Source organism: Durio zibethinus, chromosome 12 (genome assembly GCF_047325235.1).
Source record: "Durio zibethinus cultivar Kanyao isolate XHJ-2024 chromosome 12, ASM4732523v1, whole genome shotgun sequence".
Lineage (NCBI taxonomy): Eukaryota > Viridiplantae > Streptophyta > Magnoliopsida > Malvales > Malvaceae > Durio > Durio zibethinus.
In genome coordinates this window covers 14873464-14888279 of record NC_143173.1, presented here as the reverse complement: position 1 = coordinate 14888279, position 14816 = coordinate 14873464, and the positions used below count along the sequence as shown (strand labels likewise).

Genomic DNA, 14816 nt, shown 5'->3' with positions numbered 1-14816 from the left:
TCAAATTTTAATATTGATTATCCTTTCTTTTTTTTTTTTTATTAGTGCGAAAGAGGTTGTATCTTGAGGATAGGATAAAATATTGCAAGTGTTAAAATTTAAATTATAAATCTACTAAATATTATCTTTTAAAAATAATTATATAAATCTATTAAATTAAGCTCAAATGCACCAACTATTTTTTTTGTAATAAGATTGCAGCTGATAATTAGAAATCTTGAATAACTAGAGAGAAAAAAAATGTAGATGCTCCTATGGATATTGTTTTTCTGCTTACCTATTGATTAGATATGGCACATTGAATTCTCAAATGCGTGGTTTTAGCCTGTGGTTTTTGTGTATGTTGGCTACTTTTATTGGTTTTGACTTTGATATTTTGATATATTAAAGGAAGCATTTATTTTACCTTGTTGCAGCATTTATAATTTATAAATATTGAATTTTATCATTGTTTTTCTTCAATTTTATTAAAATTTTTGTTATTATATTTTTAATTTTGTTGATTTTTGAATAAAAATAATTGAAATAATTATGTTATGTTGTAATTTTAAATTTTTTTACATAATTTATTTTTATAAAAAATAATATTTTTATCTATTTTTTTAATATTTATATCATTTTTTATGTTCAGATAATTAAAAAAAAAGTAAATATTCCTATTTTTATCGATTTTGATTTGATAATAAAACGAAAATTTTATTTTATCATGAGCTCATTTAAAATATTTATTTTTGAAGTTTGGACAAGATTTTTAAGCTCGTCTTGAGCTTTCTAAGTTTGATTTATGAACGCTTCTACCTTAATATATTTTTAAAACAAATAAAAAATCTAAATCCTAATTTTGTCTATTTTTTACCTGTCTAAATAATCCAAACACGGCCCTATGCAACCCCGTCAAAATGAATTTCCAACAAACACGCCCTTTTGTAACGGAAAGTAACGACTTCACAAACCACCTCGGACACCAAAACTCTTAAAACGACAACGTTAAACAAATCTAGAAGAAGCAGAACAAGATGGGATCGCTTCCGTACGCCGACGTGGACAGTACCCTAAGAGCAATAGCCGGTCAAGCCGAGGGCTTCGGCCGGTTTGCCATCGGCGGTCTCCACGGTCCTCTCTTTCCCGTCACCACTTTAGCCGGTGCGTTCACCCTAAAACTTTCTTTAATTTTTTTTCTCAAATTACATTAATTTTCATCAAATTTTGCTTTCACATATGATTTCTTGTAGATGACGGTCCGGGTTCTCTCCGAGAAGCCTGCCGGAGACCTGGACCAGGTTGGATCGTGTTCAAAGTGTCGGGTGTAATCCAACTTTCATCGTACTTAAACGTGGGTTCTCACAAGACAATAGATGGACGAGGTGAAAGGGTGAAGCTGACAGGAAAAGGGTTAAGGTTAAAGGAATGTGAAAATGTGATTGTTTGTAATATGGAGTTTGAAGGAGGAAGAGGACATGATGTTGATGGGATTCAAATCAAACCCAATTCAAAGCATATTTGGATTGATAGGTGTAGTTTTAAAGATTATGATGATGGGTTGATTGATATTACCCGAGGAAGCACTGACATCACTGTTTCTAGGTAAATTTTGTTTTTTTTTTTTAATTTTTTGTTGGCTTAAGGTTTTTTATTTTTGTAATTATGATTGATATGGTGTCGGTTTGATTTGAATTGAGTTATATAATTATCATTGAAGAAATGGGATTGAATGTGAAGATTAAATTCTGGGTTTGTTTTTGTTTTCTGCAATTCCCCCCTCCCCCAAGGGATATTGGAAATGGTCTAAGAAGTTAGAATTAATAGGCTGTGTAAATTTTGTGAAATCAGATTGAATGTAAATGGTTGAATTCCAAGTTTTGATTTGATTGGGTAAGGTTCGAATACTTCTCTTGTAAGGTTTAGATTTGAATCCCGCTACCAGCAGTCTCCCTTGGTGAGTGATCCGTGAATCTAATGTAAGTCATCTTTGAGGCCTGTGGTCTGCTCTACGGAAGCCTCCCCTCATCCTAAACTTTTTTGTACAAAAAAAAGAATTCCAGGTTTTAATGGGTTTTTTTTTTTTTTTCTGCATTTTTGTTACCTGAGGGAGCCTTTGAAATGATCTTATTCTTAACTGAGTAACTAATAATCATTGGAATGAGATTGAGTTTGATGTTGAATTCTGACTTTTGGTTGATTTTATTTGTCATTTTATTTCTTCAATGTTGGCTCCTACAAGAGATTCTTTGAAATGGTCTTTGAATGAACAGAGTAATAATCAGTGAAACTGGGTATTGATGGTTTTAATTTTGTTTCTGCAATTCTGGTGTCCCTAGATGTTACTTTGCTCAACACGACAAGACAATGCTTATTGGAGCAGACCCTTCTCATGTGGGGGATAGGTGCATTAGAGTGACTATTCACCATTGCTTTTTTGATGGAACTCGGCAAAGGCATCCTCGTCTTCGATTTGGGAAGGTACATTTGTACAACAACTACACCAAACACTGGGACGTTTATGCTGTTTGTGCAAGTGTAGAAGCTCAGGTAGAGGTGTCTTTCTTAAGAAAATTAAGCATACCAATGCATACTTTCATTTTCCATATATAAACTACAGATTTTTTTTTTCGATTGTGTATGTTTGTTGTTAATCAGATATACTCCGAATGCAACATATATGAAGCTGGAAAGAAGAAAAAAACTTTCGAATTTTATACCGAGAAGGTAACCATCTTTTACTAAACAAAACCATTAGGATGGATGGCTATTACATTGTCAATTGTTCTATGGGAATGTCGTTGGCCATTTCCAGTTTTCAACCATTGCAATCTGTAGCTATTATCAGGAATCAGAATTTAGCTGTTTAAAGTTTATTCAGTAGTCATATGAATTGCCCTACTAGTTTATCGTTTTATTCATGTTTCTCTCCTTTAGATCCATCCTAATTTGGTGGTATTTATTTTCCCATCATAAGGATTAACACTGTAATTTCTAGACAATTTATAGCCTATGTACTTCCCGATATTGTGTCATCTGAAAATTGTCAGGGAAGTACTTTCTCGTTGCTATGAAGGAATGTGAGGTTTCTTTTGTGCTGTCTGCCAGTCCATACAACAATATAGTTATCCAAATCTTAAGAAGATGTATATCAGATCTCCTAGCTCCTACTATCAAGAGCTGCATTATTAGTTCTAAATTAAGGGATTGTCACTAGTAAGGTTTGATGGTTGTGTAGGATCCTGTTTGGAGGTTAAGCACCTTGCTCGAGTGAAATGCCTAATGGGATGCCCCAATTTGGATAAGCAATCAGATCAGCTAAAAGGATTGTGATAGTTAATACTTCATTCTAGTGAGCTTATGAGATTAGATAAATAACTTTGCTATGTTTCGTTTTGCTTTTGTCACCAATGGGGAGTGCGGCTGGTTGAGACAAGCCAATATTGTTCGTCTTACAATGTAATCTTCAAGCCTCTTGTAGAGCAGAGATCAGAATAGCAAGTAGCAACTATCTTTTTTCTTGGAAGCCATCTCATTGTTGAGGTGATGCTTCCTAAATAAACTTTTTCTGATATAGCACTGTCTGTTCGATCACTATCAGCTGTTCAAAATGTGTACCACAAAGCAAACAGCAAATATAACTATTATAAAAAGGGAAAAAAAATTTTCTTTACGATTATGAACAGAAGTGGCAATCTATAATGTTGACTGCTAAATCATCTGCTACACTTCTAGGAAAGATGTTAGGCATCATGCAGCTCTGCGATTCATTTTCCTTTTGCCTGCAATTATACCAAAATATGGAGTAGGACTCATTCAGTGCATCTTACGGGTGGAATAAAAACTGTGTTGAGATGTAGTTGCTTTTCAAGTGAACCCTTTTCCACTTTGATTTGCATGTTTGGTTTTGTTTTTGTATTGTTTCAAGTTCAAAAAGGAGAAGAGTTGCTGGCAATTAACATGATTTGTTTGGCATGTTGCTTTCGGCTGGATATATAGGCAGCCGACAGGGAAGAGGCAAGGTCTGGCTTAATAAGATCTGAAGGAGACTTGTTTCTGGATGGTGCACAACCATGCTTACTAACAGGCATTGGTGAAACAAGTGTATTCCATCCAAGTGAATATTATCAAACATGGACAATGGAAGCACCCTCAGATTCTTTGAAACATGTCCTTCAAATATGTGCAGGTTGGCAACCCATTCCTCAACCTGTCGACCACCATAGCTGATGGTATTTTGGTAGCTTCTCATTTTCTTCTTCATGAATCTAGTTTATATGATCCTAGGTACAGGCTTTAGACTTGTATCTCATTTTCTTTTCTTTTTCTCGTATTTTTCTTCCTTCCATTCAACCAGGATGTATAAAAGAATGTTGTTTCAACATTTGGACACTTGCAAAACAGAAGATTAAATGCAAAGTTATTATTTATTTTATGTTTTCTCTACAGACACTTGCAGACAGAAGTAGCTGACTCCTTTTAACTATGGAACATTTAAAAACATTTAGAACAGGAAGCAAAGGGATTCTATCTGATTTTGTATACCAGCCATTGGATCACAGTTTGTAATGTAACCTTGAACTGTATCTTTCACCAGGGAAGGCAGCCTCGTGAATGAGGCGATGATAACAAAGAACTCGATGAAAATGGAGTTCCATGGAAAAGATCTGACAAGTAATTTCCCAAGTCATCAGGCGCAATCCTTACTAACACCTCCAAGTTTTTCTCCTCACTCAATGTCACCAAGTATGTTTCATAGAATTCTCTATATGCTGGTCCAAGTTTCCTAGCTATCGACACCTTCAGTTCATCCCTCAACTTCCCATCTGGTACAATCCACAATATCTGTTTCATATATGCTTCTTCAAAAGCAGCATTAAACCTCTGAAAGCAGTCTTTCGCTGCTTCAGGTGATAGTACCGACGAAGTCCTTTGAGGGAGAGATGAGAATACCTTATTCCAGGCCATTGATTCATAGCTCAAAGCATATTGTATAATTTTCTTTGTATGTCTAGACACCCACTGCTCACCTAGGAGGTACTTCAGGTTACTTTTATGAACCTGATCAATGATGAACTGAAGGTTGTTTGCTAGGAAAAGATATGACAGAGAGACATCTTTATATAGCTCAGCTTTCCTGTCAAGCTTGCATAAAAGCACCAATATAAGCCAAGCAAGATGGACTGACACTGCTGGTTTTTGACTGTCAATGGAAGTAGGATTCTCAAAGTAAGATTCTGGAAGTGATGAATTTTCTGGTAGTGGATGGTCAGCAACAATATCAGAGAGCTGTTCACCATAATCTGCCAGGGAAGAAATGTAACTCATTGCAGATCGAGTAAGCGGGTGAATCCCTCCACCAGCAACCAGACTTTTTGATGAGTCCTTCTGGATTGATGATCCGAAGTTGGTCAGTAAAGTGCAAACTGACTCACCAACTTTGTGCAGTGATGAAAGGGCCTGCAATTTAATAGCTGAAGTCAATTCAGCATTGAATATTGTTTCTATCTCTGGCAAGAGTTCAGAGATTGCTTCATGGAGTTTGATTAGCTGGAAAATTCTCTCTGTTGCTTTCTTGTTCTTGGCAATGAGTTCAGGAAACCTGAATAGATTTTTTGCTCCTTCTGTGGTTATTTCAGCAAAGCAAGCCTTCCTGACTGTCTCAGATGCTGAAAACACATGATCACAGAGAATTTTTTCTCCAGTAAAGAGTGTTTTTACAGCAATCTTCACTGCATTCAGCCAGTTCTTTATTGTATGCTCTAGTGTTTCCCAATGCATTTTATTGATTTGAGAAGACTTGAACTTTTCAATTCCAAGTAGATATAACCCTTGATCAACTATTGATTTTCTGAACAATTTGTATATCTTTACACACTCTTTACCATAACCAGAACTGCTCATACACTCAGCTATTGCCTTCAAATCTGACATTGCCAAAGCTGAGACTCTCTCCACCTCAGTGATTGACTCACCAGCCTTTTTCAGCTCAGCTTCATCTTCAGATAAAAGCTCATGCTCATCATAAAAACTGCCTGAACCATCAGAGGACAGACTTGAAACCGATTCCGGATCAAGCTGCTCACGGTTCGTTGACAGTATCTGATAAAACTCCATTTCAAGCCTTTTCATGGCCAATTGCATGAGCTTTTGAGCAAGAATGAGCTTATCAGATGCTGAATTTTGAGAAACAAGAAAATGCATGGATCGACGCAGGTCTCCAACACATTTGAGGTACTCTTTGGCCTCTTTTCGGTTTCGGTGAAAGAGAGGGATAACTCTGGTTAATGATGAAGAGTTTCGATCCCATTTTGTGATGATTGATTCTGCATTTTGAATGCTCTCTTCCACCATTGACTCAGAAACTGTGAGAGAGCTTGGAAATGAAAAAGAAGAGGTAGGTGTTTTAGAGGATGACAAAAAGAGAGGAGACAATCCTTTTCTTGCAATAAGAGTGTTGTGCTTTGAAGTCTCAGCCAACACCATTTTTGCGTTCCAGGGTTCACAGAAGATAGAAGGAAGCTGAAGCAGAGGACTTTGCTGCTGTTTATCAATCTTGGTTTGAAGTTTCTGTCATGGGGGGAGGGGACTATATAGAGGAAAAGAGCAGCAAGTTTCCACTTGAGGTACGTAGCTCCAAAATTGATGTTTAGACCAATGAATCATTGACTGACCTTTTAATGGCAAAATGAAGTAGATTCCAGAAGGAAAGACCTGATCATCAGATATCCATAGAAAGCAATGCAAGAATTCATGGATTTTAATATTGGAAAAAAATGTTGAGGAATTATAATAAAGTTTTTCTTAGATATTTCTTGTTCTTTTTTCCTGCAATTCAGTTTTTTCTAATGAAAAATGATTCCATCCATTGTAGAGTTTTTAGACTCTATAAGTGGGATTAGTCGGTGATTTATCAAATACTATTACAATAATAATTACATTATTATCCTAATCCTTTTAATATTTACATTGTACAATTTCAATAATTTCAAGCACTTGAAGTATTTTTATAAAATTACACTCATTATCAAATATTATATTTTATAATTAACTAAATAATCAAATTATTACATCACCAAATAATCAATTAATAAATTATAATTTAACTGAACAATTAAATTTATATATAATAAAACTTAAACTTAAGATTTCAAGATCCTAAAACCTTTTCCTTGTCACTAAACACATCCGAAAAGGTTAATGTGAAGAGAGGGAATAGTTTTTCTTTGATAAAATTATATGTATATGTAAAAGTTAAAATTATAACAAAATAATATTCAATATACATCATGAAAAAAAAAATTAATAAACAAGTAAAATCAATAACCAACAAATCATCGTATAGTTGTACAAAGTTCACATCTAATAAAATTTGAATTCAAACCTAAAATTAAATTATTCGTTATTGAATATTATAAGTTAAAATTTTAATTTGATTCACACAATTATTTTAAAATATAATATTTAATAAGTTTATATTCAAATTTTAATGTTTGTAATTTTTTTCTTCAAATTATGACTTTTTTATTAAAAAAATCTAATACAAAATCAATTCTTCTTTTTCAGTCATAGGTAGATTGAATTATTTAATCCCTAAAATTTTAAAAATATTTTTGTAATAACTAGATATCAAATTGAAAGTAAACTTCGTTGAAGAATGAAACGAAGTCAAGGTCCATCAGGAAGCTACCAAGAAAGAGACGCCGTATATCATTGAAAACCCCTTTCCCGGTCTTCCAAACCCATATTAAAATACGTTTACTCCCATTTATACCAACCAAATATTTCTCTTTTTTTTTTTCCAATGTTATATTTTCTGCAAAATTATTCAATTATAAAACGTATCTATTTTAATTCTTAATTTCATATTACAACCTCCAATTTTCGTAATTTTTCATTCTAAAAAAAATATTTTTGAAATTTGTAAGTAAATCCCAACATAAATGATAGGACCATTTTGATTCTAAGAGATAATTTTTTTTTACAGCATGAAAATTATATAAAAGAAATAAATTTCAAACATAATTGATAATAGGTGAAAATATCTCTAAAACAACTGATATAAGATAACATTATTTAACAAGTATTTATCATGTATAAGTAAAAAATAAAAATAACTCACCATGTGATATACTAAAAAAAGATATAAGATAAAGGATAACGTAACAAAATCTTAACTCTGTTATACATTTAACGTAAAATTAATTGATAATAAATAAAAAAATATAATTTAAAAATAAAATTATAAAAAACTCAAGACTTAACATATGTTTAACTTAACCATATGGATATAGATTTATTAAACTATTCGTGAAAAAATATCAATTTTAGATTAAACTATCAATTCTAAGATATTTCAACATTTATTCAATAAATAGTATTTTTTTAAAACAAAATTAAATTTAAAATGACCTTTAATATATGTATATATATATGTATGTATGAGATTATTAGGTCAATTTTATGTTGAATTTTTACAAATTTTTGTTCAGATTTTTAATATTTTAAATGTGACAAAACAAAAATTTGAGGGAATATAAAAAATTAGTCATTTCCATTAAAATTACATTATATTTTATTTTCCTTTACTTTATTTGAGCACTCCTCGATTTTGTGAGTGATAAGAACCTCTAAATTTGGTTGGCGTGGATTATTTGAAACTTCTAACCAACAAGCCTTAAAAAGACCGCCGTAGATTTGTTCCCTAAAGTCTAAACAACCCACGAACTACACTAATCTTGTTGGAGACACAGTATCTTGGTCAAGTAAACATTTGTGGCTCTGATTTTCTGTTCCATTTCTTTCTTTTTTTTTTGTTTTGTATATGGTATTCTATTCGTATACCTAAGCATTATGACGTCAACATATAGGACATGAGGTTAGTAGAATATTTTTTTTATTTTCAAAATTTTATATTATATTTATTTTTGTATTTTTATTCAATTAGCATTTTAAATTTGTTTTTATTTTTATTTTTATAAGTATTTAATAAGTATGAGTAATTTTCATACCCATAATTTTTTTAGTTTTTCTTTATTTTTATTGTCTGCATTTATATAATTTTTTATAAATATATATTTTTAAAATAAATATATATTAGTTCTAATTAATTAAAATAATAATTTATATTATTTAATAAAAATTTATTTAAAAAAATATAAAAATATATATATGTAAAATATAAATACGAGTTTAGGCGAATACTATATTACCCATCTCTGTCTTCATATAATCATACTTGATAAAAAAATTTAAAATTATATCAATCTTCATCTTCATCCTTACAATATAATACTCGTTCATATTTCCTACCACATAAAAAAAATAGATATTTTATGGAACATGGATAAAATTAAGATCTCTACTAAAGTTAATTTTAAAAAATAGCACCTTAATTAATTTTTTATTATAAAGAGATTGATATCTTAATTAATAAAAACTTATATATTTTTAAAAATAAAAAATTAATATAAAAAAAAACTTTTTAGCGGGACCCTTTTTTCGAAAAAGACCACCCTTAATATAAAACAATTATTATTATTTTTTCTTTTTCTTTAAATCCGTGACTTGAAGTAAACTTATTATGAAACTCCCCTTTGCACATGTAATTTATTGTCAATTGCGTAATGGCTTGTATGAATGGGGAAGTCCAAATTGTTGTCTAATTATTTTAAGTGAAATGAACCTCAATGCCGTTATATTTGGGTAAGGACTTTGACAATGATGTCTAATTTTAACTGTATATATAACCTACTCCCCATTTCTTCTTCATTACTTACTTATGTCAGTCAAATTCTAGAAAAAAAATTTTGAAATATGGGTTTTTGTATTTAATTTTTGAATCATAATAAAAAGTGGAAATTAATTTTGTAGATGGATAGAGTAGCATCATGAAAAACATAATATGAGTTTTTGTAATTTTTTTTTTTTTATAAGGGGTTGTAATATGATAATAAAAATAGAGATCATAAGTATAAAAATTTAAATTTTAAATTTATAAAAAAAGGATGTTGTAAATATAAAAATTTAAATTTCAAATCGATAAAGAAAAAAAGTTTTAAATTTTAAATTTATTGAATATTATTTTTAAAAATGATTATTAAAATCCAATTAATTAAATTATAAATTTTTGTATGATTAAATTTTGAATCATAATATAAAGTGGAATTTTAAAGAAATGATAGAGTAACGTCATTTTTCATTTTTATGATTTGACAATTTAGAATCATAAAAGGCATCATTTGCTTTTTAGAACAAGCAAAAATATATTTTCTAGAATCATAGAAAAATATTTGTCATCAACTTTCAAGAATACTTGGATAATTTTTTTTTTTTTCAATTTAATTGTATCCATATTTCATATTTCTAAACATGCATTTTAGAAAATCAATAGCAACAAAATCATGATCACGTGTCTTTGATTGAATAATAAATATAAAATATTTTTTATAAAATTTAAATTTTTATTTTTATTTTAATATTTTTTATTAATAATTTATAATTTTAATATAAATTTTTATTGAGATCTACAACTACTTAATCTTGAAAATAATTTCTTTTTTCTATAATTTTTTACCAAAAAAAAATCATGAAGAAATTTCTTTAGCCTTTTTGTTGTTGGTGGTTTTATTATATATTTTAAGAGAAATTATTTGATATACTGATAATAAAAAATTTTAATTTCATAAACTAGATTAAAATAGTAATACATATTTTTAAAATTAAATTTTTTTATTTTTTAAATATATATTAATAAACATATATTATTATTATTTTAATTTCATTTATGAAATAAAAAAATCTAACATAAGTGTGTTTGATAATTTCCTTTTTTTTTTTAAGGAGTTTTGTCATCGTTGTTGCACTAATCTTCACATTTACAATGCATTTGAGTCAAATGGGGTAAAATTAATTTCTTGAAAGAAAATTAGTGTTGCAATCAATTATGGATGACTAAACTGTCAAATGCTTGAACTTCCCTTTAGCCCGTTCATGGGACCTAGTGACATGACATATTTAGAGGGCGAAGGACTTATTTAAAAAAAAAAATGGAGATTAATTTAATAGATTCTTGTCATTATTTTAAGAAATTATATTTAATTAATTTAAATTTTAAATTTTATTTTCTGTAATTTGTTTTAGGTTGTTGACAAAAGCTCTTAGAATTTCACAATTTTTTTAATACAAAAAATCATTCAATGCATTAATTATGCATAGAATAATAATATTTCTTACTATTACTATTTTTCAACATTAATCTTAATTTGAATCTTAATTAAGCCACTCATTTGTTGACATAATATATGTTGAACCCCATTTTTTTTTCTTGATTTGAAAAGGTAGATTCGAACTTTACTTTTTTTTTTTTTTTCAGTAAAGATGATGTAACTAAATAAAATATTCGAGTGAAAATCACAAAAATTTTTTAATTTAACATCTAAATGAACATTACTTTTACAATAAAAGTAGTTGGATGAGGTTCGAGACTTGATTTTTTTTTTTTTTAATTACAACTTGAGTCTTATTTTTAAAAATTATATATTAGATAGTATTTGATATAGATAGATTTAATAATTAAAAATATGATATGAATATGATAAAAATAAAAAATATAAAGGTAACACGATTTAATATTTTAGTAATAATTATATATGAATTTAACAAAATAAAAAAATATATTTCATATTTTCATATTAATACGAATTATGATATATAATTTTTGAGTAAAATACGATACGAATATATTAATTTTAATATTTTACGTAATACGAATACACAAATCGTCAAGTCTAAATATGGGTGATCACTCTAAAAATTATATTAATCTACATATGGTAATCATATCACTGTGTTTGATAAGCACTTTGTGATTTTATATGGTAATGATATTGATTCACTGAAAATAATCATATCATTGCCTTGAAGGGTGATGTAATTCTTATAAAAAAGATAAAAAATTGTTATCACTAAGGTGAAGTAATATGTAAAATTAATAATAGTTAATATTATTCATTTAATATGTAAATTGAAAACTTATTTTCTTTTAAAATTTTAATTATTTTATATTATCATTTTTTATATTTTCAAACTAATATTTTTTGTAACAAGTTGTAAATAATAATTTATATGTTTTATTTTTTAATATTTTATATATAATTTAATTATTTGTTTTTATTTTATTTTGAATTTAATAGATTAGATTCATTTTCTAATTCAAATATTTTTTTATATAATGTATATTATAAAAATCAATTTACCTATCAATAAATATATTTATTAATTTAATAATTTAATTACATTTTACCATAAATAAATAAAATATTATTAATATTTTACAAATTATTATTTTTAAATAATATTAAAATTATTAATTTGTGTAACAATTATAATGTGTGTAGTTATTTTCATATTTTTAAATAAAATAATATTTGATATTTAGTAATATTAAATGTAATAATATTTAATTCATAAGAATTAATAATTGTTATCAAAATAAAATAATTTAAAATTACGAGTAATAAAATCATCTTGATAATAAGATTATTTTCATGATTATATTATTATGATAATCTTACAAAAAATATCAAATGTATTTGAGATATTGATGATGAAATTTTTTATTTTCATAAATGAGTATAATTTTTTATATTAATTTTTTTAATATTTTATATTAATAAATATGTGTCATCATTTTAACTTCGTTTATAAAATTAAAAAAATCTAACTTTGATAATTTCCCTTTTTTTAAGGAGATTTGTCATCGTTGTTGCACTAATCTTCACATTTACAATGCATTTGACTCAAATGGGGTAAAAATTAATTTCTTGAAAGAAAATTAGTGTTGCAATCAATTGTGGATGACTAAACTGTCATGGGACCTAGTGAGATGACATATTTGGAGGGCAAAGGACTTATTTTAAAAGAAATTTCGAGATTAATTTAATAGATTCATGTAATTATTTTAAAAAATAATATTTAATTAATTTAAAATTTGAATTTTAGTATCTGTATTTTTTTTTTTAATTTTAGGCTGTTGACAAAAGCTTTTAGAATTTCACAAATTTTTTAATACAAAAAATATTCAATACATTAATTATGTATTAATCTTTCTTAATACTACTATTTTTCAACATTAATCTTAATTTGAATCTTAATTAAGCCACTCATTTGTTAACATAATATATGTTGAACCCCATAAATTGTTTTTTTCTTGATTTGAAAAGGTAGATTCGAACTACTATTTTTTACTTTTTCAGTAAAGATGATGCATCCGAATAAATTACTCAAGTGAAATCACAAATAAATAAATAAATAAATTAGTTAACATCTAAATAAACATTACCTTTCCAATAAAAAGTAGTTGGATCAGGTTAGAGACTTGATTTTTTTTTAATATAAATTAAAACCTGTGTATTATTATTAAGAGAACTATAAAGTGTTTATTTGATACGAGTAAATCTAATAATTTAAAGTAATATATGTTGACACGATATAAAGATAATATAAAAAATATAAATAAATAACATGATTTAAAAATTTTATAATAATTATATATAGGTTTAACAAAATAAAAAAAAATATATTTTATATTTTTGTATTTATACAAATTAAGATGAATAATTTTTTTTATAAAACACAATATGAATGCCCGAATTTTAATATTTTACACAATATAAATACATAAATTAATATGTCTAGATATGGGTGATCAATCTAAAAATTATATTGATCTACATATGATAATTATATCATTGTGTTTAATAAGCACTTAGTGATTTTATGTGGTAGTGATATTGGATCACCAAAAATGATTATATTACTACTTTGAAGGGTGATGTAATCTCTACTCAAAATGATGAAAAATTTTTGTCATTAAAGTAAAGTGATAAGAAAAATTGATAATAGTAAATATTACCTATTTTATATGTGAATTAAATATTTACTTCCTTTTAAAATTATAATTATTTTATATTAGCATTTTTTATATTTTCAAATTAATATTCATTGTCACAAGTTCAAAATAATTTGTATTTTTTTTATTTTGTAATATTTTATATATAAATTAATTTTTTTATTTTACTATGAATTTAATATTAGATTTATTTTCTAATTCAAATACTTTTTATATAATTTATTTTATAAAAATTAATTTAATTATCAATAAATATATTTATTAATTTAATAATTAATTATGTTGTATTACAAAATAAATAAAATATTACTAATATTTTATAAATTATTATCTTTAAATAATATTAAATTTATTAATTCATGTAATTATGACAATATGTATGGTTATTTTTGTACTTGTAAACAAAATAATATTTGATTTAGTAATACCAAATACAATAATATTTAATTCATAATAACTAATTATTGTTAACCAAATAAAGTGATTTCAAATTACGAATGACAAAATCACCTTAATAATAAAATTATCTTGATGATTACATTAATATAGTAATCTTATAAAAAAAAAATCACATGCTATCATCGGGATATTGAGTTTTCAGTTTAAATTTTTATTTAAATATTTTTAATTAAAACTTTCAAAATTTTACTTTTAAAAAGTTCTACTTAAATCTTGCCAGTATAACTTAAATTTAGCTCAAATAAGTAAGAGATTTAGATAAAATTTTAAATATTTGAGGATATTTTTTATCAAAATAAATAAATAAATTATAATATCTAAATGAATAAAAAATCCTTCTAATTAAAAAAAAAAAATCAATTTTACAAGCCTCCCCAACTTAAAATAAAAGTCTAACTTAATAAGTTGAAAAAGGTGATCATATATGGAGACAATGTTAATTGAACATTGACTTTTACTATTAAGT

At 26.8% G+C, this 14816-nt stretch overlaps 1 protein-coding gene and 1 pseudogene across 8 annotated transcripts; one reads left to right on the top strand and one right to left on the bottom strand.

Annotated features, from left to right (window-relative positions):
• The first annotated feature begins 777 nt into the window (after positions 1-777).
• LOC111297088 (Pectin lyase-like superfamily protein) lies at positions 778-6790 on the top strand. Of its 8 annotated transcripts, XR_016325940.1 has the most exons (7): positions 784-1143; positions 1233-1584; positions 2319-2529; positions 2638-2706; positions 3979-4211; positions 4429-4725; positions 5199-6790. XR_016325940.1 is itself a non-coding variant. In XM_089740683.1 (6 exons), the coding sequence occupies exons 1-6, from the start codon at positions 1017-1019 to the stop codon at positions 4446-4448; spliced, it is 969 nt and encodes a 322-aa protein (XP_089596809.1). In that variant the 5' UTR covers positions 782-1016; the 3' UTR covers positions 4449-6790. The 8 variants fall into 8 exon arrangements, 6 of the variants coding, with proteins under 6 accessions (XP_089596810.1, XP_022747430.1, XP_089596809.1 ...); XR_016325941.1 differs by lacking the exons at positions 4429-4725; positions 5199-6790 and adding an exon at positions 3218-3522 and having other exon boundaries at positions 778-1143; positions 3979-4116; XM_089740683.1 differs by having other exon boundaries at positions 782-1143; positions 3979-4168; positions 4429-6790.
• On the bottom strand, positions 4570-6465 carry LOC111297631 (exocyst complex component EXO70H1 pseudogene; annotated as a pseudogene).
• Positions 6791-14816: the final 8026 nt, after the last annotated feature.